This window comes from Chinchilla lanigera, unplaced genomic scaffold, assembly GCF_000276665.1.
Source record: "Chinchilla lanigera isolate Chin_1 unplaced genomic scaffold, ChiLan1.0 scaffold00009, whole genome shotgun sequence".
Lineage (NCBI taxonomy): Eukaryota > Metazoa > Chordata > Mammalia > Rodentia > Chinchillidae > Chinchilla > Chinchilla lanigera.
The window spans coordinates 28,922,198-28,946,789 of NW_004955410.1; the positions used below are offsets into that span (position 1 = coordinate 28,922,198).

The 24,592-nt window shown below is 50.2% G+C and overlaps 1 protein-coding gene across 1 annotated transcript; it reads left to right on the forward strand.

Annotated features, from left to right (window-relative positions):
* The first annotated feature begins 17,218 nt into the window (after positions 1-17,218).
* On the forward strand, positions 17,219-20,554 carry Evx1 (even-skipped homeobox 1). The gene is made up of 3 exons (XM_005377464.2): positions 17,219-17,654; positions 19,181-19,443; positions 19,982-20,554. The coding sequence occupies exons 1-3, from the start codon at positions 17,228-17,230 to the stop codon at positions 20,522-20,524; spliced, it is 1,233 nt and encodes a 410-aa protein (XP_005377521.1). The 5' UTR covers positions 17,219-17,227; the 3' UTR covers positions 20,525-20,554.
* The last annotated feature ends 4,038 nt before the right edge of the window (positions 20,555-24,592 follow it).

Consider the following 24,592-nt stretch of genomic DNA (forward strand, 5'->3'; position numbering starts at 1 on the left):
CTACCTCAGCCTCCCGAGTGCTGGAGTTACAGGCGTGCACCACTATGCCCGACTCATACTTCTGAATTCTGTCTAGCATTTTTCGTTAGGGAGCCAGAAAGAGCTGTCTAGACTAACAAAAGGCCACCACTGTGGAGACTGTCAAAAACCACAGGATAGAAAATGAGTTGTTCCCTGAGATTCCATCTCACTCCAGAAAGAATGGCTGTCATCAGAAAATCAACCAATACAAATGCTGGCTGGGCTGTGGGGAAAAAGGAACCCTTTCCACTGCTGGTGGGATTGTAGACTGGTGCAATCACTGTGGAAATCAGTGTGGAGATTCCTCAAAAAACTAGGATTAGAGGTCTCATTCCACTCAGCTATTCCCCTTTTGGGTATTTTCCTAGAATAATTTAGAATATATCACAGTAATATATGTGCACCCATATTTATAGCAGCACAATTTGTAGTAGCTAAATCTTGGAAACAACTCAAATGCCCATCAACCAAGGAATGGATAAAAAAGTTGCGGTATTTTAATACAATGGAGTACTACTCAGCTATAAAGAAGGTTAAACTTGAGACTTTTATAGGTAAATGGATACAACTTGAGACAATACTCATAAGTGAAATAAATCAGTCTCACATGTGTAAACATTATATTGTCTTCCTAGTGTGAGAAAGTGAAAGAGTAAATAAGATCCAAAACATACACTAGATATTGGGAAATGGGAAGAAACTATTCAAAAGGAAAGAGAAACTGGGATGGGGAAAGAAGAAAAGAAGGAAGGAAAGTGGAAATGTGTATATATATTCACACACACATAAGCTAGTTCAGATAGCTATACTACTACTTTCTATTAGTTCATTGAAAAGAAAGGTTTGTACCAAGATCACATAATCAATTTTTCATGCCTGTATCTTATAATCTGAGCAACTGCTTTGAAGATAGTAATAATCAAAGTACTAACCATCATTATTCTCCTGCTATTTTGTTTTGAAATTGTGTATCATTGTTCTTATTGTTTTTTCTCTTTAAAATTAAAAAAAGGGGGGGTGCTGGGGATTTAGCTCAGCGGCACAGCACCTGCCTGGCAAGTTCAAGGTCGTGAAAAAAAAACAGTACTGGAAAAAAAACTGTTACTGGATAAAAAAACAAAAACAAGAAAAAAAGAAAAAAAGAAAAAAAAGAAAACGATTTGTTGCTGGTAATAGCAAGTATGGGAAAGGAGAAATACACCTAAAGTGGCTGCATATTTTACTTATGAGCATTTCCCACCCAAGACTAAAGCATATAAAACAGGCCAGAGACCTTGATGTTTCTCCATCGAGGAAATAAAAGTTTGAGGGCTTTATGTTACGTTAGCATATGGAATATCTATCTGTAACTGCATTAGCTCTTCAGACCTATCTCTTTACCTCCCCTGGAGTGTGAACAGCTTATGAAAGCTACAGCTTTTGTGGGAGCGTCTCAATTTGGATTTGGAATCAAGGCTTAGCAATGCCCACTTTATGTGCAATTACTGCCCTATTTTAGTAAGGACTAAGATGTTTATCACTCATTTAAGGTCTTACAGCAAATTCAGAGCAGAAGTAGAAGAGTTGGTTGTTTTTCTCAACTGGTCTCCCGAGATAGCCTTATTCATTCATTTCATCCCTAGAAAACCTCATCTGTCCTCTTCACAATCTTTCCCCAATATCTATTTCACTTAGGTATTATTACTGTTTAGGTAAAATGAGTTTTTAAAAGTAGCATGTCCTACATATAAAAACAATTGGGTTGCTGGTTGCATTCTAGAAAGTTTTTTTTTCGTTTTGTTTTGTTTTTTTCCTGATTTAGCTGCCTGCCTGGAAAAGGGCTTACCGTGATCTGAAGTTCTATGAAGCTGTATAACATTCAAACACACCTCTTTATCACCACTTAGAAAAACTGGAGACATTTGTATTTTCTTCTCTCTCTCTCTCTCTCTCTCACACACACACACACACACGCACACACACGCACACACATGCACACACAGAAAACATAGCTTCTTCATTTCCCATTCTTTTGTAGCACTTTGGTCCTTCTGGCTCTGTTTTCTTTATAATTTTATTTCATTTGCAGTGCTGGGGATTGAACCCAGGGCCTTACAAATGCTGCGCAAGCACTCTATCACCGAGCTACATTTTCAGCCTCATTTTTTTTCCTTTTTTTTCACAAGTACAGCATGGGCATGCTGCAGTCTCATCAGTATTGAAGCCCCAGCTCCTACAGTCTAGTGAGAAATAACTCTGGCCCCCAATCTCCTAAAACCTGAAAGAAGGCCTGGGCGTACAGCTCAATGGTGGAGTATGCACTCAGCATTCCCATGGCTCTGGGGTGTATTCCCAGGGCCAACCAGAAAACAAACAGAAGAAAAAACAAAACCTAAAATAACCATGTTTAAACAATGTAAAGGTTTAAGGTTCTCATCTAAGTTTCCTACCTAAGGGTCCATGTGGTGCCCTGCGATGTCGAGGCACAGGTCGCTCCCACCATGTTGCTCTGCCCAAGAAGGGCCAGGATGTCAGATGGGCTCTGGGTAGCAGCAGGGGTGCAGGTCGGTGGTAGAGTGCTTACCTAGCAGGTAGGAGGCCCTGAATTCATTTCCCAGTACTACCCACATACACACACACACCCACACACACTCCGAAACAACCCAAAAACCATGCAAAGGGCTTATATCTTGCTGTCTTTTAAGAATACTCCTGGAAACGGCCATTACACTTCCGCTTACATGTTATTGGAACCAGAATTTGGTTGTAAGACTACTTCTAGTTGCCAATGAGGCAGGAGAACATAGTCCTTAGACTTGAAAGCCACATGTGCAGATGAGGGTTGGAAACTCTTTGGTCATACAAGGACAGACAGCTGTCTCTGTCATCAAGTGACTGGCACAGAGTAGGCAGGCACATAGTAGGGACTCAGCAAATGTTACATAGACTGTGTTAGACTAAAGTCTTCCCCTGGAAGATTAATAACACCTAAACCTTCCAGTGGGACAAGCTGGGAGTAGAATCTGCAGAGAGGATCGAGGAACTTAGTTTTCCAGAGTTGCTGTACCTTTAAATCAGCTTCCTCCAAGGGAAAGAAAGCTCCATCTCCCAATATACCATTGAAAACAATGTCTAAACTGGGCGTAGTGGTTCATGACTGTAATCCTAGCACTTGGGAGGTTGAGGCAGGAAGTTCACGACAATTTCAAGGCCAGCCTGGGCTACACAGTGAGTTCAAGACCAGCTTACTACACAGAAAGATCCTATCTCAAAAAAAAAAAAAAAGACAAAAAACAAAACAAAACAACAACAAAAATGCAAACAAACAAAAAGAAAACAGTGCTTAGTAGGGCTTCCTCTTTCATTTTTTTCTTTTTTTCCTTCCCTCCTTTTTTTTTCATTTCTTTCTTTCTGAGATGAGGGTCTTGCTATGCTGCTTAGGCTGACCTTGAACTTCTGATTTAAGTGATCCTCCTGCCTCAGCTTCTAAGTAGCTGGGACTATAGACTTGTGTCACCACACCCAGCTTCTTTCATTTCTTCTATATTCGTTTGCTTCCCGAAGATACTGAAGAAAGTTCCACACCACCCATCTTTATTCTTCCATCAAAATAGAAAAAAGATATTGTCTCCCTTGTGTGAGAATGTGGAAGAGTAAATAGGGTCAAAATGTACAACAGATATTGTGAAATAGGAAGAAATTTTTTAAAAGGAAAAAGGAACTAGGATGGGTAAAAAGGGAAAGGACAGTAGAGAAAAGGAAGAAATACAAGTCAGTTATACTATTAATGTCTCTTAGTTCATTAAAAAGGAAGGTTTGTGCTGAAATCCATTGGAGAATGTTTTATGTCCATATCTTGTACCCTGAGCAACTACTTAAAAGATTATAACATGGGGCTGGGGATTTAGCTCAGCAGCACAGTGCCTGCCTGGCAAACGCGAGGTCTTGGGTTTGATTCCTGGTACAGGAAAAAAAAAAAAATGTAACTTACATTTTATTTTAACACATTATAATTTACATTTTATTTTAATACATTACATGTTACTACAACATGTATTAAGTATTGTTATTCTCCTATTATTTTGTTATAAAATTTTATCTTTTTCCCATTAAAAAAATAGAAAAAAGACTGGCTGTAGTTCTTACTCGGCAGTTAGTGATGTCACACCAGTAAAAGTGTCTTAAAACGTTCCAAAGGATGCCCTCAAGCAGGACTGTGAAGGAAGAAAGAGGTTGGGATCCACCCATGTCTTCATTTCCTCCATGTCCTCTCTGTCCCCGATCCAGCCCTCCTCCACCCATTCCCATAACACTGGCAAAGTGTTAATGGATCACCAAGGCTGGCAGGTAATGCCTTGAAACGCAGCTTCTCCCAGGAGGTGTACTCTGTAATAAGCAGAAGAAATCATCACAAGTCCAAAGATTAAAAGCTAAAATGAGCCGGGTGTGGTGGCATATGCCTATAATTCCGGCACTCTGGGAGGCTGAGGCAAGAGAATTGCAAGTTGGAGCCCCAGCTGGGCAACTTAGGAAGGCTCTGTCTCAGACAAAACACACTTGATCTTAGCCAAAAGGCTGAGAAGCAATGTCTCAAACAAAACAAAACACACAAACAAACAAGGGCCGGGGATGTAGCTCCCTGAGAAGGCTCTGGGTTCAATCCCCACTACTGCCTTCAAAAAAAAAGCCAAAATAACAGGCAGCAGGGTTCTTTATGGCCCAATAATTATATACAGAAGACAAACCAGGAATTATTCATTCCAATTTCCTTTTTACAAGGGAAGAAATGGAAGCTTCTGAATTTAAGTGACTCCTCCAAGCCTAATGGTGATGCCAATATTGAAACTCACACCTGTTGGATGGGAATATACAGGTATGTTGCTGTCCTCTGATGTTTGCTTCAGGCATGGGTTCTTTTCCTCATCCTCCCCTCATTCTATAAATCTGTGGAATTCCCTTAGGCTCACATTCAGGGGATTAACACCTGTAATGGTAACAGCCAACATTTATTAGATCACAATGTATTGCTAGGGGTCCCACTTTATGGATGAAGAAACTGAGGCTTAGGGGATGGGGATTTAGCTCAGCGGCAAAGCGCCTGCCCGGCAAGTGCAAGGTCGTGAGTTCCATTCCCGGTGCCAGAGAAAAACCAAAAAAAACAACAAAAACAAACAAACAAACAAACAATAAAAAGAAACTGAGGCTTGAAGGATCTAAGTAACTTGCTCAACATCACACAGCTGGGATAGTGAGTGGCAGTGCTAGAATTAGAACCCAAATAGTCTAATTTGAGTTCAGGGTTCAGTTGCATCCTAAATTGCCACTATAATTAAGAGAGAACAATTGTGCCTTATTATTATTTATGGATCAGCTACCAATACCTTTAGTTCACCATACAGGAAACCTTCCATTAGGCCACTAGGCATGTCTTTATTTCTCACTGTTTCAGATCCCAGTGAATGTTCTTTGCAGAAAGGACACAGATCCCAGATACTTTTGACAGTACCTTAAAGATGACAGCCGCATAATTCTTTGTTTCAATTTTGCACTATTTCCCCTCCCTCCCTCCTTTCTCTCTCCCCTCCCCCGCATGTCATGCTGAGGATTCAAGCATTCATACTAGGCAAGGGCTCTACTAATGAAGCTACAACCCCAGTCCTGCCCATCTCCACATTTTATGCCTTCCGCAAAAGGGTGAGTGCACCTGATGCTTGCTCTGTGGTCATTTCTTTTGACATCTTAGCCACTGTGCAGGCAGAAGGGGCACAAGCCTATGATGTATGTATATTGCTGAGCAGCATTCACCCCTCCCTTCACACTTGCTGTTGTTTATCTTCCATCATGACTGCAATGCTGAGAAAGGAGTCACAGACATAGTAGGGGGAAGCCCTGGCACTGCCAGAGTGGGAGAGGATGTCACATGGGAATTTGCACACATGCAAGTGGAGTGGAGTGCTCCCCACTGTTGGCTGGACTCTGTGTCGGGCCCTTTTCACTCAACGTCTCAGCAAATCTTTGGGACAACTTGGCGAGGCAGGCCTCTTGTTTCTGGGACCTGATATCCTGCGGCTCTGGGCTGTCCAGGGTCACTGGCCAGTCACTGCTGGCGGTGGGGTGTCAGCTCAGATCTGTCTGGCCTCCAAGTGCAGGCTCTTGTTTGTCACCAACTCCCTTTGGAAAGCCAGCAATCATAGCTGGGCAAGCTGGAGAGCACGGCCCCCCGTGGATTCTGTTCTCATTGGAGTTACAGACCTGCCTCCCAAAGGCCCCTGGGATCTGTCTCTTTCCTTCCTGGACTCACCCTCCACACCTCACTCCACTTCAGACCAGCTTCTTGCTGCTCCTCTCCTGCTGCACCAACACCCATAGAAGATGTAGATTTATGGCTATTGGAAGTGAAATTTATTATGTACAATCCTGGCTTTCCCCCTGGATCTCCCATTTCTTCCCCCCCCCCCCCCCGGTACCGGGAATCTAACTCACTACCTTGCGCTTGCCAGGCAGGTGCTTATGCCACTGAGCTATATCCTCAGCCCCTTCCCATTTATTTCTATTTGAACTCCCTCAGGCATGCTGGATAACCAGCAAGGATTTACTCCTTGGTTTTGTCATTTGTTAAATGGGGAGACCTATCTGTCCCTCCGAGCATTGTTCTGAGACTGAGAGTGTACAGATCTTTCTAGCTGAGAGCCAGGTACATGACTTCTCTTCTTTCCCCTGCCTGTAAAGGGAAAAGATGTGGGCTACCATGGAAGGACAGTTCTAATAAAAGGAAAATTGGGCAGTTTTTGGAGTTAATCTAACTTTTCAATTGCTGAAGGGCCATATCCAGGATTAAAATTGTGGCCAGATTGTTGCCATTGCAAAAATGCTCCAATCTCTTCTTCAGAGTCTAAATCCAGGCAGAGTTAAATCCTGGATCTGGGTTCCTCTGTCTTTTTCTATATCTATTTTTTAACAGTGACCTTTCTTTCCTCTTCTAATTCTTTCCAAGAACAGTAAGTCTGACTCCAGAATAATTAGGAAACCATTCCCTACTTGACATATTGCCAATAATGGAAGTTATGAAACAGCTTTAAGTCCATTAGAATAAAAACTTGAATTAACAGTCCTTTATGTCATGGGTACTAGTATACTGTTGGTAGTATTTTCTGCCTGTCCGCCTTTCCTTTGTGCGTCTGTCAGTATTGCCAGGCTTTACGGATGGGACAGGGCTTAAGAATAATCCCTACATTCTGTAGAATTCTCCACAACACTTGTAGTCTGCTTCTTGAAGAGTCTGACACTTTGTTCTTTGCCATGCTGCATGCTGTGGCAAATCCTCTGAGTGCACCAAATCTTGGTTTCAGCAGCAAAATGGAAAGAGCAGCTCTTATGCTCTCCTGACCCATTAGCGATCTGGAATGGAGCAAACAAAGCGCCGGTGAGGAAAGTGCAAAGTCTATACAGCCGAGTAGATACATGGCTAGGAGATGCACGGTAAGGATTAATATGATGATATATGAATATGTGTTTCAAGTGAGAAAACCAAACAAAAAAGACAAAGAAGTCAAAAAGAGTAACGGTGTTCCTTGACCTCACAGTTTATTAGCTGAGTGACCCCTGGGGGATCACTTAATCTTTCTGGGTCTCAGTTTCTTCATCTATGGAGTAGATATATAATAATCACTACTTTTTTTTTTTCTTTTTGAATTCTGGGGATTGAACACAGAGCCTTTGCACTGAACTACATTGCCAGCCTCTTTCAAAGCTGTGTATTCTGAGACAAAGTCTCTCTAAGTTGCTACATTGCCCAGGGTGGGCTCAAACTTGAACTTGGAAACTTTCTGCCTTGGCCTCCCAAAGTGCTAGGATTACAGGCATGTACTACCATGCCTGGTTAATTAGCTGCTGTTCAAAATTTCATAAGAATATTGTATCAAATGATTAGTAGGTGTGTAAACATTAGTTGAATAAGAAAGACCATCTAACTGTCAGTTATGATTATAGTAGTAGTTGTAATAATTATTTGGGTTCTGAGGATTGAACTCAGAGCCTTGTCCATGCTAACCCACTAACACCCCCTAGCCTCTGTTAATTATCATTAACATTCCTAGTTGTAATCCCTGGTGAAGTTCCAGGATTCTTGCAGGGCTTTAACTTGTTTAATCACCTGTGGAAGCAAATTGGTCCACTAGGTTGCAGGGCTTCCACAGGCAGAGACTGAGCCTAGTGAGTAGGAGCCTGGTACCTGGTATCATACTACTGAAATTTACATCTCACTTCTGCCACCAGTAGGCTCTGTGATCTTGAGCAAGCATTTCACCCTTCTTTGACTTAGTGTCTCCATCTGTAAAATGGGGACCACAATGGTAATAATAGCTACCTCGCGGAATTGTGTTTACTAAGTGATACTCACACACAATTTTTAGAATAGTACGTGATACACAGAAGATATGTATAGCTTTATTTATCCATGTACATTGGGAATTATTTTTGGGTGTTCTTAGTAGTACCTTGGTCCCATGCGGCCTAATTTATAACTTTTGTTATAACTTTTATTAAAGAGCATTCTAGTCAGTGTCTGATACTAGAAAAATCTGGCTAAATGAGAAAACATCTATGTTCATAGCATGTAGCTAAGACCTTTCTTATTCCTCTGAAGCAGTTTGTTTTTAACAAGTAAGAGCAGATGCCTAAGTCACCAGCTAGAGCTGTAACTCAGTGGGAAGTGTTCGCTTCATCTACCCAAGGCCCTGGATTTGCTCCCCAGCACCATAACACACACACACACATACACACACTGGCTTTGTATAACACAGACAAAAATGCTGTAAGAGGTGCTTGCAGAATCACCTCCATGTCGAGGATGACACACTCCTTGGAGGCTACTGCCTCATCCTTTTCTGCCCCCTGTCATTCCAAAGCCCTCTTTCCACCCTGTTCTCCAGCAGGACGAGAGTGCTGCTCAGGTATGGTACCTAGATAAGCAAGGTCTGTTTTTTTCCACTCCGGAGCCAGCAAGCCAGTTAATTATATCTGAGGACCTCCATTCCCTTTCGTGAGAGAAATCTTGGGGTAGGACTAGTTTTCCCTCTGCTCCAGTTGTTGCAGTCCAAAGTAGTTTCTAAGCGACCACAAAGTGAGGTAAGATTTCCATGTCCTTAGGCAGTGGATGAATGAGAGGGTGAGCTGAGGAGCTAAATCAGATAATGACATATGACATCGTTTGGTAATAAGCACACAAAGAGATGCACGGGGGTGATAAAGTGAGAAGAACGGGGTGAACAAATATGGGTAACAGATACATAAGCGCCTGCACTCGAGGCTTTTTTTTTTTTTAAGGGTCCTCAAAAAAGCCATTCCAGAGAGTGCAGAATCATGAAGGGAATGACAAAAGCCATAGGGCTGCTTAAAACACACTTGGAGCCCCACTCCAAGTGTTTCTGATGCAGTAGGTCCCAGTGTGGGACCCAAGAACTTGCATTTCGAAGGAGTTTTCGGGTGATGTGGGGAGCACTTCAAGAATCACTGACATAGGCAATTGGAGAAGAGCTGCCTCCAAGGTGTCTTGTTTATAAATGGGCCTCAGGACTAAGCGAGGATCAAGAAAGATTTGTCCAAGATCTATAGGGAGAACAGTGTTCCTGGGTTCCAGTTGTCTGAACTTCTTGAGCAATAGGGCCAGTTAGTGTAGTTGTTGGGGACATGATTGAATACAATGGCTGAACGGGGGAGCGTCCACCCCATGCAACCCTCCTTATCCTGGTGTAGTGTGCACGTGTGCATGTGTAGTGTGCGCTCTTCAAGAACGAGGCCCAGCCTAGTGCCGCAGGAAATCTGCCTCCCGCTCACACCTGCGGTTAATTACCGGTCCCGAGAAACCTGCTAAGGTCCAGCGCAAGGACAGCCACGTGAGGCAAGGTGGGACTTCCCACCCAGTCAAGACCTGTTGCCCTCCGGGGATGGGAATTTGGGCTGCTGTCCCTGGCACAACCCCGGGATGCGGGCCAGGGAGGATGCAGGGACGCGCGGCGACTTCCGCCTCTGGCGGCCGGCAGTTGGGGGCGCACCAAGACAGCAGTTCGGGAGCTGCGCTTTGTCACCGCGGCAGCGAGGGGCGGAGGACATAGAAAGCGGCCGCGGGGACCGGACTGGGCGGTTGACGCCTTTCCAGGCCGGAAAGGGACGCTCGGGGCTACAGCAGCCGGGCTGTGGCCCTGGGGAGAAAGGAGGGGGCTGAGATCCCCACCGCGGCCCAGCCTGCGCGCTCACTGCGGTCCTGGGCGCGCAGCTCCCCGCCCTCAAGGCGGACACTCCCTGCGCTCCCTTCAGCTCAGGGGTCCCTGGAGCCCCCCTCGACCCCGCAGCCGGGGCGCCCCCGAGGATCACCGCCAGGCTTCAGGGCGGGAGTGCACAGTCCCTCCGCGATGCGGCGCCCTTCGTTCCTTCCTCTTTCGACTCCCTGTCAGTAGTGCCCCGTGCTCGAAGGCGGACCCTCACGGCCGCAGCCGCACCCCCAAACTATGAGTGGCCCCTGTCCAGGTTTTCTCAGTCATACCCGCGGCATCACAGTTAGTCCGTCTGAGTTAGTCCTAGGAGCACAGCGCTCATGTCAGAGAGAGAATCTGGCCTTTGGAGCGGGGGTGACTTGGGTTAAAATCTTGGATCCGTCATTTCCCAGCTGTGTGATCCTGGACAAATTCCTTAACCTCTCTGAGTTAGTTTTCCCACTGCACAACGGGAAGAACCGTATCCCATTGGACGCTCCGAAGCTCAGTAGGAGGGGCAGCTATTTAATGTCAGGAGGGGACTCATAAAAAGTTCCCAGAAATTCCCAGAGGCTTTCCAGTTTCTTGGCAAAAGAGACTGATCCCGCCCACCCGGTTGCCCTTGCCCACCTTGGGTAGGGGAGGGAGTGCAGAGGTGGCTCTCTGACCCTATGCCTGGAAAACCCTTTGCACCACTCAGCGTGGCCACCACCTGCCATGTGCCTCCCAATGAGAAAGACCAGCAGGCAGGTAGAGGGGAAGGGGCTGTGGCCTCCTTCCGGCTTGGTCAGGAAAATACGGAGACAGAGACCATAGCTCACAGAGCCTGAAGTGACAAGAGACTCACATACAGAGAGGCTGGCACCTTGGAGGGAGCATTTGGGGACATTTAGGGTCAGTTCAATTGTAGAAAAGAGGGCCCATTATTTAATAATTCCACCCACATTGGGGTCCAGGATGCCTGGCCACCCTGACAAATAGCTCAGTAGACAGACTCCCTCTTATTACTGGTAGTAGGTGGGGTAAACAAACCACACCCTGCCTTTTACAGGGTAAGCCCCAGCAGGATCAAGGTTTGGTGCGGAGGAGGTACTCAGGCTAGGTCACAGATGTAGGCAGCCTGCCCAGACCCTCAGGTTGTGTCCCTTGGGGCAAGCAATTCTGGAAGGTGGCTTGAGGGAGGTAGTTACTATTTAAGGGAAAAGACACTGGTACACCCCCTAGGTATAGTCCCTAAGCAGTTGGTTAGGTCACTGTGTCTGGGGTACACAGCTCTATAGGTGGTGCAGGGGATAGAGGAATCTCAAGAACTGAAGGTGAACTTCAGTGCCTCCGCATTTTTCTAGGGAGAAGCCTGCCAGATAAGTGAAGGAACCATAATCTCTAAGAGGATAAAAGTGGCTGGATGGCCCTAGTGAGTGCCCTGCTGCTTTCCAAAGAGGCACACAGAGCCATCATAGATTGTAATCACCAGAGAGGGACTGATGAGCAGTCTCTTAGGGGCTCCAAAATTAGCTGCTGCAAAGATATTGTGGATATTTCTGAACTCGGACCCTGAAGACTTCCTGCTTAGGCGGAGTAGTTTCCCCTGCTCCACTCCCTGAGGGCTGCACCAGCCTCCCTGTAGGCCCCTACAGTCCCTGCTCCCCACTCAGATTCATGTCATGTAGAGGGAAGATTCCAAATGGTTTGCAGCTATGCTTTCCTTTACTCTCCTTCATGCCAAGAAGGAGTGGCCAGAGGGCAGTTGTCTTCCTTCCTCTCCCAGGAGCTTCTTTCTAAGACCTCACAGTTTTATGTTTTCCCTGTTTTTTGTTTTTTTTTTTTCCTTCTGTTTTTGCAATACTGGGGATTGAACCTAGAGTCTCATGCATGCTAGAAAAGCTACAATTCCATCTTCAAGTTATTTTGGGTGTGGACTTCAAGCCAGAAGGAGAAAGCAATCCGCTCACTTAGGTTTGAGGTTTTTCTCTATGTCTCAGAGTTCTAAGTTGCAAATGAGGGTTGATTCCTAGTATCTTCCCCAGGGCCTGCTGTAAGAACAGAAAAAGCTCAGCCTTGGGAAAGTGCGAAATGCTTAGAATAGTGTCTGTTCTTATCAAAGGATCCTAGGCTTCCAGGTGGGGTTTCTCTTTCTCCTGCTGGGAAAGTGGGGGGCAGGGAAGGAGGGGACAGGTGGCTGGGTGGACTGGCCTCCCTTCTATTTGAGGGTAGGCAGGACAGACTGAGAGGCCACTGGACCTAATTAGATTCCAGCAAGAGTTGGGGCTTTGTGGAGGGTCGCCTGATGGAGTAGTGAAGCACTGTTGGGGACTGGGAGATCCCTCAAGATCAGGGTCTTGGAGGAGGACAGGGCTTGGGCCTGACACTCAAATGTCCTGGCCATTTGTATCAGAACCACAAGTCATGCTGTAGCTGTCGGGAGAAAGGCACTGCAGACTCCTGAAACCTTTTGAAGGACTCTAATGTAGATAAAAGGAGGAATGTATGTCAGTTTTGTAACAGCAAATTTCAAGATAGCATTGGTAAAGGAAGAGACTTTACCACTTCTGCTAGTATGGGGGAATGAGCCACCCTGCCTTCGTGTACTTGTGTGTTAGAGAATTGCTCATGGGTGGGAAGGGCAAGAATCAGTTTAGTGGAGCACTCAAGGTTCCTGCCTGTCCTGGGTCCTCTGCAGGGCCAGTGGTGCGTGAGGGGATGTAGGTCTCTGGGCAGACACCAGCAGATCCAGGTCAGGGAGCTGCCAGGCTCAGGCTCTCAAGAGGCCAGGCAGGCAGGTGTATTGGCCAGAGCCAGGCAGGTCTGGCTACCTCGGGGGATTTGAGGAGCAGCAGATATTGGGGCCAGAAGGCATCCAGCTTCCTGTCCCCGGTGCCTGGGACTTTGCTCCCTGAGGTGCAAAGAGGAAAGAGTGTTTGTCCAAACCAGAGTTCAGAAGACGCTAGTTCAGTCTGTCTGAAGGGAAAATTGTTCTGTGATGCACGCATGCTGAAGCTGCATAAGCCACCAAAACCCTGTCCCACTCTGCTGCCCGCTGCAGGGTGGGCGAGGGCTAAGGGAGTGGCCCAGCTATGATCTTCCTGCCCTGGAAGCCTGACCTCCTGCAGTCTGAGTAGTGGACGTTGTTCCACAGGGGCTGAACCCTTCGGTGGCACTGCATTCCTCACGAGGCTTGGGCAGCTGCCTCGAAAGAAATGGGGACCAATGATCAGGACCACTCCCTCTGGACTTGGTCATATGGGGCCTTGAGGGGGCAGTGGCCTGCACCACAGCCCGGAAAGTACTGAGGAGGCAACAATACACACACAGCTGAAGGAAGCTCCCTTTGTTCTTACCAAAGGGAAGCAAAACCATTTCTTTCCTGATCAAATTTTTGCTGACACCCAAGCTGTCTCGCCATCTCCTGGTCCCTGGCCCCGGCCTTGTCGCCCCTTCCCCCACGTACTGGCAGCAGGGAGGACCCGCTGCAGGCCGGGGAGGTGCTGGAACCGCGACCACTGAGGCAGACCCAACACCCGCCGCCGCTCTCCTGAGCGGGGTTTTCTTGGGAAGCGAAGCTGTTTCAGACGATCAGCATTCTGGTGGCCGAGCTCGGCTTCCGATTCCATTTTAAACGACCGGCGCATCTTATCTCCGAGTCGCCTCCTGGGGGTTCGCACCCACCCCCTGCCCAGCCTGGCTCAGGCGGAAGCGGGCCTGAGCTTTTGAAGTCCAGAGAATTTCAATCCAAGAGGAGCCGGCTAGACCCGAGCCTGTCGCCCCAGCGGGGGAAGAGACAGACTGCAGGCCCGCGAGGCAGGGGGCAATTGAGAAGCGCCAGGGGCCGCCTGGACCTCACAGGGGCAGCTGTCACCCCCTCCGCGTTTGCCGGGTTGCCCTGGCTTCGCCTGCTCTTTGAATTTACCTTCCCTCTCGAGCTGTGCTGCGAATAGCCTTCATGATACATGATAATGCCGCTATTAAAATCCTCCCCTATACACATACCAAAACCAAAACCAAATCAAACAAAAAAGCAAACAAACCAAAACCAAATGGTCTTCTTCAGTCCTCTCCTCTTTTCATCCTCTTCTTAAAAATCCGACTTCTCTTCATCTGACATTGATAAAAGGATGCTTTGAAAAGTGACATTTAGTTAGATTTGTTTTTTTCTTCATACACCTGGGAGTTCAGTGGCTCCTAAAGACTTAAGACATGGAGGCGGCTTTGAAAGGATGAGCAGAAGTCTGCAGAGGCTTGGGGTGGGGTCTGACTGGGGGAGATATCCCCAAAGCTCCTGCTCTGGAGCCCAGAGGAAGCAGCCCCTCTCCAAGAGGCTGAGCCCTCATTTAGCCCCCCTCTGAGGGATGCAGCCCTGCTCCATCAAACCCACCCCAGAAGGACTCTAAATGGCACCCCTTGATCTCCCAATCCTACTGGCTTTCATCTCCAGGGAAAACCCAGAGGAGAAGAGGATCAAACACAGAACATTCCCATTGAATGCTAAACTGGGGGTGGGACAGAGGAGCCCGGAGTCCCTCTCAGGACAAGTGTCAAGGAGTGGGGGCAGTGAGGAGGCTACAAGAAGGTGGTATGTTCATGGGGGGCGGGAGAGTGGGTGCCAACCAGACCCAGTGCTGGCAAGGCCCGCTGGGCACACAAGGCAGTGCTGAGATAGACACTCGGGCATCTCGGGGACGTTGACTGGAGAGACGAGCCGGGACTCCCTCTGGCTGTAGCTGCTTGTGAGGAAAGGCAGGGTGTGACAGAATCTATGGACAACTCCTCATGGCAGCAAAAGGTTCTGGGACTTGATTCCCCCCAAGTGTGTTCCTCTCTAATCGCTTGCCTCTAATCTCTGAGATATATTCCCAGTTTTCTGGGCTAGATGGTGGCTCTGGGATGTGCAGGGAGTGGACACTACCTTTCAGACCCATCTCCCTCTGTTGCCCAAAGAAGGCTAATGAATATCTTACTGAGCTGGGGGAGAAGTGGACAGCAGAAGTGAGGGGACAGTTCTTGTCTTTCCTTGAACTTCTTGCTTCCTCGACCTCTTCCATAACCCCAAGGATAGGATGATTGGGGGAGTGGTGGGGAGAAATTAGAGAAGAGGAAATGAAAAATGAGGGGAAAAAAAGGAGATAGAAGACAAAAAATAGTGCTAGAATGATTTTTCTTTAGAAGCTGGGACTTTGCCTAAGAATATGGGAGAACCACCCACATGCAGGGACCACCCTTAGCTGGTTGCATAGTACTAGAAGCTCTTAGGGAGGAGACAGAAGAAGAGGAGCTAGCCTAGAAGGGGCCTACCTCTTGCCCTCTCAAAGTGAAGAAAGAGCCAGCCCACCTGCCAGGCCCTCACACTTGTTTAGCATCCATAAGGGGCCACTGTAAAAGGATTGGACACTACCTTCCTGAGAGTCTGTAGCCTTCCCGAAACATCAAGCTGTATAGCCCTGCCTCTACCTCCTCCCACCTTGAGGTCCCCACAGATTGGCCTTGGGTCCCCACAGATTTAGCACAGCACCTGGGCACTTGATCTTTCAGGGCATTTTCAGCAATTTCTTTCTCTTCTATCTCCAGCTTTTGAAGCCAAGGATTGTGGCTCCTGAGAAGGGCCCGGAGGAGGACTCCATGACTCCCACCTCTGCTGGCCCCACGCGCTCGGTCTGCTCAACTCCTGCCCTACATCCTGGAGGGAGGGCAATCATCGTTTCCCAGCTGGGGGCCTCCAGCGCTGCTGCAACCAGGGCTGCATTTGCCAGCACCTCCTCACTTGAAAAACCTATTTCCAGGAGAATTCGTTGACTCTGAATGAAAACCTTAAAATTCAGGCAAGAAAAGAAACGACACCACTTTTAGAACCTCTCCCCACCCAACATACCTGCAGTGCCAGCAAGGCCGGGTCAAACGGGAAGCAATTTCTTCTATGAATAGCCGCCTCCTGGTCAAGACAGCTGTGGAACGCTTAAGGCCATCTAGATGAGGAGGGAGAATTTAAAATAAAACAAAACAAAATCATCGAACACTTCGAGGCAGCAGGCAACAGGGGTCCTTTAAAGAAAAATTAAGATATTCATCTCATGCCCCTTGGGGAAGAAAAATAGCCAGGGTTGGTTCCTAGGAGGAGAGAGACAGACAGGGTGCAGAAAGGAAGAGAGGGAGCAAAGGACACCCCAGGCTCAAAGTCTCCAGACAACTTGTGGAGGGGGCTACGTTTTTCAGTAGCTTGTAAAAAAGTCTTTGGAGTCAGTCTGAGGTGAGCTGACAGGGACTGGCAGTTGTAATAATGCGGAGAGAATCGCGGCTGATAAGCCGGCTTTCACACTTCCAAAATGCAGTTATAGATTCTTTCGTCACTGTTGGATCAAGGCCCCAGGTTAAGAGAACAAAAGTCAAAACAACAATAAAAGAAAAATCAAAAGCGTTTCCATTTACCGAGTCCCGCTGCCCCTGCGGAACTCCCGCGCTCCTTAAGCTCTCTTTTCTTTCTGCGGAATTCCATTTGCATCCCCTCTGACTGGGTGTCTCCCCTCTCAGTGTGTGTGTCTCTCTGTTTTCACACTCTCCTCCCCATTCGAGCAGGCCCACACCTGGCGCATCACTGCCGAGCCATTAGCTGCGGGTCTCCTTTCATCTTCGCTGTGGCAGACGTTTCTATTTATCCACTTGCGCTCGCCGAGTGGCGTCACCAGCGGTACTGTAATGACGATTGCAGCAGGAGGATGACAGCTTAGAAAGAAGAGGGCAATGGGGCTTCCTCCCAGAGGCGGTGCGGCACAGAGGAGCGCTCGCATCACAAGGTGACCCCAGTTCCCCACCGCCACCTCCGCCTTCGCCGTCGACACCGCGCTCTGACCGCTCGGTTCCCACCCGGTCGCCCGGCCTCTCTGGCTCCCTTTCGCAGCCAAGACCTGCCCGACCACTGGGGTCCCAGAGTGCCGGGGGTTAGGAGCTCACTTGGGGCTTCACTCCTCCCCGCTCCGGAGACCCCCGGGATGGAGAGCCGAAAGGACATGGTTATGTTTCTGGACGGGGGTCAGCTTGGCACTCTGGTTGGCAAGAGGGTCTCCAATTTGTCCGAAGCCGTGGGCAGCCCGCTGCCTGAGCCGCCCGAGAAGATGGTGTCCCACGGTTGCCTGAGCCCGCGAGGCGGCCCTCCGGCTGCCCGGGAGCGCGGCGGGGGAGGCTCGGAGGAGGAGCCGGTCGATGGACTCTCAGGCAGCGCGGCGGGGCTGGGCGCCGAGCCACCGGCAGCCGGCGCGGCCATGCTTGGCCCGGGACCCCCGGCCCCTCCTGCCGACAGCCTCTCTGGCCAGGGGCAACCCAGTAGCTCAGACACCGAGTCGGATTTCTATGAAGAAATCGAGGTGAGCTGCACCCCGGACTGCGCCACCGGGAGCGCCGAGTACCAGCACAGCAAAGGTAGCCACCGCGCCCCTTCGCTCCCCGGGCCTCCCACTGCGCCCACCCCTCACTTCAGCTCAGGCCAGCAGGAAGACATTCCTTTCCCCCAGGGCAGAATGGCTGGGGGGTCCCACCCGAGCAAGTCTTCCCTGCTATCCGAGCCCTGGCGGGGGTCTCCTACTGTGTTCTGGCGTTGGTGGGACTGAGGGCGACAGCTGTGCCTGGGAAGGGCGGAGAGCAAGTCCTGGGCTTAGGGGATTCAAAACGCACCCCAACCCCCGTGCTTGGTGGTAATGCTTCAACTGAGCGGCGAAGACACCTTCCCTCGGGTAGAGCAAGATCAAACGCGAGTCGGGCAGTTTGTAGCTGGCGGGGTGTAAGGCGTATCTAGGCGCGGAAGCCATGAGTCCATAAAGGACCGTAAAATCGCGGTGGACTCTGGCGGTCCGGGTGCTGCAGCCCTCCGACGAGTTTGCACGTCGGTCAGAGGTCCAAATTACCTTGTCACTTCCCGGGCTCGGCGGCGCCAGGTCGGAAATGGTCCCAATGGTCTAATTGCCTTTGGTCTCCGGTTGCATTTGAAAAGGCAGAGATTGGGCCCTCCCCCGCTTCCCTTTCTTTCCAAGTCCCACTTCTCCACCCAAAGGAAAAGGGACTGCAGGGGGTTAGAGCACCACCCTTCCCTCGGGTAGGCCTAAGGGGGGGTTACTTTAACTGGAGACCTCCTCCCCACCAAAGGCTAATGGGAGTGGGGGTGGATGGCCCCGGAAAAGTCTCTGTGCCAACAATCACTCAGCCAGAGAGGGGTGAAAACCTGGAAGGGAGAGCTCATCAGCAGACACTCCTCCACAATGCCCTGGGAATGGGTAGGAAGAGCCTGGGAGGGAAGAAAGGCCACCTCTTAGCCTTGGCAGGCAGCACCTGGTTGAGTGTCCAGCCACACTCCACACCATCTTATCTCCTCAACCCAGACTCCCAACTTCAACATGTCTTCAGAACAACCTGCTCTCCACTCAGATACACCATCCCTGCGGTACACACAGTCCAGGAAATGCTCCCACACCTGTGCTGGCATCCTGGTTCACATGCATACCCAGCATCCCACAATGCACCAAGTCTCAGAGTGCATGATGCTCCAGCACAGAGATGCATCTTTACTCCCTTGCCTGCCAAATATGTACCCTGTGGTCCACTCCTGTCAAGGGTGGGCAGAAAGCTAGAAAAGCAGGTACTCTCTCTGTGCTTCAGGGCAGGTGGGGAAGGCGGCTGTGATCCCCTGTACTTAGCATGCCTTAGATCCAGGCCTTCCAGACAGCAGCCAGACCAGGCTTCCCCACAAAACATCTATGTCCCCTGCTCCTTTTCCCCGAGTCCCTAGAGCCCAGCAGAGGCAGTGACTGAGGCTCCCGATAGTGTCCCTTTTCACCGCCCCCATCGACACCGGGCCTTGGGCCTACAGCCAGTCTGCAGTGTTTGTGTCTGTTGTGCGTGTGTGTGTGTGCGTGTGCGTGTGCACACATGTATGCTCTGGGCTCTTTGCGCAGGGCCTGGCTCCGAGGCATTGGCCGGCAGTCCAAACGGCAGCAGGGAGACCCCTAAGAGCAACGGCGGCGGCAGTGGCAGCGGAGGAGGCTCTCAAGCCACCCTGGCCTGCAGCGCCAGTGACCAGATGCGGCGTTACCGCACCGCCTTCACCAGGGAGCAGATTGCTCGCCTGGAGAAGGAATTCTACCGGGAGAACTACGTATCGAGGCCGCGGAGATGTGAGCTGGCTGCAGCCCTAAATCTGCCTGAAACCACCATCAAGGTATGCGAGATCCGGACGCGTGAGGAGGGTGTGCGCCCATTTAGCAGGAAGTAAAGACCAACTGCCTACTCCCTAAATCACGGGCCCGGAATCTGGGCCCCAGTGTGCAGACTGAAGATGTGCCCTTCTGACAGCCTGAGGCAGCCACAGTTGCCAAGAGGTCCAGTGTCTCCTTTTCTTTGTAGCCAAATAGAAAACGGGGACGGGTGCCCAAAAGAGAGGGATGTGAGAAGGCGTATTTCTGAGGAAATGCTGTCTGTGGCCTCTGACTCAGGGAATCCTGGTCCCCGCCCCCCCCAAGCCACCCTGGGGGTCCTGGCCACGTGTGCAGAGGAAGGAGGGACAGACTGCAGTCACTCCCTGAACCTCCCAAGGGAGGGACCCCAGCTGCAGTTGGTGGGGTGGGGCCTGACCTCAGCAGTTTGTGTCTGCTTTGGCTCCCCTCTGGGATGTGGGCACTGTCCCCTGGAGCGCAGGATTTCTGAGTCCCGACACTGGGCCTAGCCCAGCGGCCCAATTTGCTCCACTCCTCTCCCAGGTGTGGTTCCAGAACCGGCGCATGAAAGACAAGCGGCAGCGGCTGGCCATGACGTGGCCGCATCCAGCTGACCCCGCCTTCTACACGTACATGATGAGCCACGCGGCGGCCGCGGGCGGCCTGCCCTACCCCTTCCCGTCGCACCTGCCCCTACCCTACTACTCGCCCATGGGCCTGGGCGCCGCGTCTGCAGCCTCGGCCGCCGCCTCGCCCTTCAGCGGCCCGCTGCGTCCGCTCGACACGTTCCGCGTGCTCTCGCAGCCGTATCCGCGGCCCGAACTGCTGTGCGCCTTCCGCCACCCGCCGCTGTACCCCGCGGGCCCGGCGCACGGACTGGGGACCTCGGCCGGCGGCCCCTGCTCCTGCCTTGCCTGTCACAGCGGCCCCGCCAATGGGCTGGCGCCCCGGGCCGCTGCCGCCTCGGACTTCACTTGTGCCTCCACCTCGCGCTCGGACTCCTTCCTCACCTTCGCTCCCTCTGTGCTCAGCAAGGCCTCCTCCGTCGCGTTGGACCAGAGGGAGGAGGTTCCCCTCACCAGATAAGGAGCCGCCCTCGAGCTGCCAGCTCCAGGATGCCCGTGGGGGGCCCCCCCCGGGGGGGACTCAGCTAGGCCCCTCCTGCCCCCAAGATCCCGAGGGGAAAGGAAAAGGCCTCAAAGGACCAGCGGGACTCAGCCTCGAGGATTGGGAGGCCCCAGAGCGGCAGTGGCTGATGTTTGAGGAGCAGGAGTGGGTATGGGAAAGCTGAGGTTGAGAGAGCTTCCTTTGGGGTTCTTTTCACCGTTCTTCACCAGACCTACCACCCATGGCTGGGGTGGAGACCATGACTCCAGGGCTAAACAAAACTTAGCAGCAAACAGCAACCCATATCCAGCCCCTTTTCCTCCCACCTCCCACCTCCCACTCCTCACCTGGGCCCCCTTTCTCCTGCCAAGCCAAACACTGGAAAGGAAAGCTGCGGTGTCTGAACAAAATGCTGTGTATGCAGAACAGGTAGCGATTAATCTTCACCGGCTTTTCCACGGCATGGCACGGGCTTGTGGATGGCAACATATCAGCCCATTTAGAGGAAAGAGCAAGAAGATTTACTGCCGGGCAGAATCTTGCCTCTTGGCAAGGAACCTGGGGGGGCTCTCTCACCTCCCTAGAACCCCAATTACACAGCATCTTCTGGTTCTGACATCTCCCGGCACCTGGTCTTTTTCCTCACTCCAGCTTTGTGACAACTCTCAACTTGCTGTTCTAGCCCTCCTCCCTCCACTTTTTGTTTGACGTTGGTAGGGACGCTGCAGCCGCCCCAGTGCCCCTTGGCAGAGGCCAAGCCTCTTCTCCCAGGACCCGGCACACACCCTGATTAGCAAGTGATGTGTGTGGAGGGCTTCTTAATGTTGAATGTATGTATAATAATGATCACCATGAGGCTTGCCACCACACCCAGAGCTGAGCCGTTAACAAGGCCCCCAGGGAAGAGCTTAGGGAGTCGAATTCACCTTCCTCCCTCAGTATCTGGTAGCAACCTGGAGGCTGTTTTCAACTTTTGCCTGCTCACCTTCACCTTCACAGAGCTTTCTGACCCTTCCCTTTACATTTGCCATTTTACATCCTCCTCTCAATTTCCTCTGAAGTTGCCACAGGGGCTTGACTTTCCAGATACCCCCGGGGAAGGGGGAGCGTATCTCTACCCTTCACCCGGGTGTGTTTGGAATCCGTTCCCAAACTCTCACTCCCACACTCATTCTTGCAGCCAGTTTTTGAGGAAGAGAACTTTTACCCCCAATGCAAGCCTAACCCCAACTGGGAGGGAGTGATTCTTCCTGTAGGGAATGAATTTGGTTTGGTTTGGGGTTTTCCTTTGAAGCCCAAAGAATTTGCTGTTATGATTTGTTAACCATACTGCAATAAAAGCTGGACATGATTCTCACTTTAGCATTTATTTATTTATTTTTTTTTTTTTTAGCAGACAACACATTGACTCTTACTTTAATTGACTGGGTAGGAAAGAGTCTCCTAAGCTCCTATTGGAATGGCAGGCTTCAATCAGACATTATAGGGATGTGAAAGGAGGCTTCCCTCTGCTCTGGGGTGCATGCTTCCTTAACTCAGGCAATGCTGGGGCCCTCCATCGGAAAACTGGACTTCAAAGTGCTGACTCCACTTGGTGTTCACCCCTCTGATGGATTGGTCCCAGTCCAGTTGCTCTAATCCTTTGAGGAACAGACCTGGCTTCATCTCCCTGAGACCTGCCTCTGCCTCCGCTCAAGCTGGTCCAAGTGGAGCTGTGGCAGTGGAGCTGGAGCAGCACAGAGTTTGGTTTGCTGGTCGAGCTGGGTCTGCATCTTGGTCTGAGTGACCCACAGACTAAAGTCATTGGGAAGAATGAACTCTGGGGCAGTCAGGAGGAGGGGACAGGCAGTGCTCAGCAGCAACCTCCACCCAGCCCGAGGCAAGCTGGCTGCTTCTGGAGTCCCGCTCCCACAGAGGAGGGAGGGTGCCTTCTGGGAGGCTGGATGGTTTGGGATTGCATACATGCTCCCAGTTGGCCTCCGTCTGAAGGCAGGTGAGGACTCAACTACCTTCCTCACTCCTGGGCAGCCCTCACCTGCGCACGGCAGTCCCTAACCTCCCAACCTAACCCTGCGGCAAGTTCCGCACCCCCACCCCCAGCTTCTCGCCCAGACCCTCGCAGCTCCCTCTGCAGCCGGAAGCTCTCAAGTGCCAGATCCCGGCAAATTTCGCGGTTGCTCCGCATCGGGCAGAGATTGCTTGCGACAGGTAAATGGGCTGCGGGTTGCCTTAATGCCAGGCGTATTTTCAGTTAATAGGGAGGGAAAATGAGGTGTCTGCAGCGATATTGGAAAGTACAAGATCGATGATCCGGCCTCGTGTCCAATCAGCAGCCTTTAATTGACTGTATTTTCTGGGTAATTGAGCCTCTCTTCCTCCAAATTGAAGTGGAAGATATAACAATACATCTTGCCAGGAGGAATTACTCATTACTTCATAATGAAATTTCCCTTTTGCCAAGGTTTGCGGTTTGGCGCTAGGCATCACTTCTCACACTCGGTCTCCCCTCCCTCCCACCTGCACCGGGTGAGCCCATCTGGCCTGACACGCCCCAGTTTGGCATCGAGGTGGGAGAGGACCATGAAGAAGGCCCTCCCCCATCTGCACACGTCTATTGGTAGAACGAGACAGACAGACTGGACAAAAGGTTTGACATAACGTTGTTTTCGTTTTTTCAACTTTAGGAGTGTCTCAGCGGAGCCTGGTCTTGGTCCCATTGCCCATCGTGCAGGTGGGCAAACGGAGGATCTGGGTATCAAACAGGTTCTTTCTCCTCCCTCACCTTGCTTTTGGACTCTGAAGCCACTCCCCTCAAAGTCTGACACTTCTTTCCCGACTCACATCCTCCCATAGCTCCTCAGTCTGGCTGAGCATGGGGGCCTAGGAACGCGGCCCTGTGCCCAGGCTGGTTCGCCTAGCGGGTGAGGCTAACAGCCCGCAGCCAAGTGCGCGTAGGGCCAGGCCGTCGCCGGCTTGTTAGAGTGTGATTGATTGCCTTATTAAAGCGTGTTCTTGTAAGTGTGACCAAACTGATTGCATTGCATATGTTTGGGATAATGCTCATTTTAAACAACAGGATAAAGCGGATGAGCTCTGCAGAGCTTCGAAGATGAAATGATTCTGGCCAGCAGCTCTCTAACTCTGGCATTAAATTGCCCAGTTACATAGCAAATCACTTGGTTCTTCCATCTTTATCCCCATTTTTTTTTTTTTCTGGCTTGCTGTTTGATGGTTCCTCTAGTGACTCTATCAGCTCCACCTTTACGTTCACTCCTGCTCTTTCTCAGAATCCTCCTCCCCATGACAGACAGTGGGAGAAGAGATTCAGAACGCACCCTCTCACCAGAACCCTCCTAAGGAACGTGGCTGTAGACCGTCAACCCAAACAGGATCTTGGGTCCCCACAGTAAGTCTCTCATACCCCCCCTTCATTTAAGTTTAAAATGTTCTTTTGTTCCCCAGGCTTCCCGCTTGGTTGCTTCCATTATTCCCCAAATGAGGAAACACCCTCCACCATATGTCGGCTGGAGAGCATGGGTGTCACAGTGGTCAGTTGCTGAAGATGTCCAGACAGATGACATTCTCAAGTGGGAGAGCTTTGCCTACTTAGTATCGGCTCCGTGCACCATCGCTCCAGAATAGTAGAGGGAGGGGGCTAAAGGGAAAATTGGAATTTCTTCTAATTATGTCCTATTCCCACAACTCTAACCATTTCTTGTGGCAGGTTTTCTTTCTGTGCAATTTCCTAACAAAGAAATCCTTAGCTTGCCTCTACCCACTCCTGCCCAGTTGCAAGAGAGCCAAACTACTCTAAGATTGAACTTCCTAAGGGACACCTCTGAGATATGCTGGAATTCTGATTTGTTCAAGATGATGACAGTCATCAGGACAAATCAGAAGTGATGCCACTCTTCAGGGTGTCGTTTGTAAGTGCAATAGCACAGATTCGTTTGCAGGACCCAGCTAAAAGAGATCAGGATAAGTGACTAGATGCATCGGCAAATCTCTTCCATCACTCAGCCCTTCTGGCTCTCTAGGGGCAGGCAC

Excerpts from the sequence above, each read along its gene's own strand:
- Evx1 (XM_005377464.2), top strand. The coding sequence starts at position 17,228 with ATGGAGAGCCGAAAGGACATGGTTATGTTTCTGGACGGGGGTCAGCTT. Across the intron at positions 17,655-19,180 it reads CGAGTACCAGCACAGCAAAG|GGCCTGGCTCCGAGGCATTG; the intron begins GTAGCCACCGCG and ends CTCTTTGCGCAG. Across the intron at positions 19,444-19,981 it reads TGCCTGAAACCACCATCAAG|GTGTGGTTCCAGAACCGGCG; the intron begins GTATGCGAGATC and ends CTCCTCTCCCAG.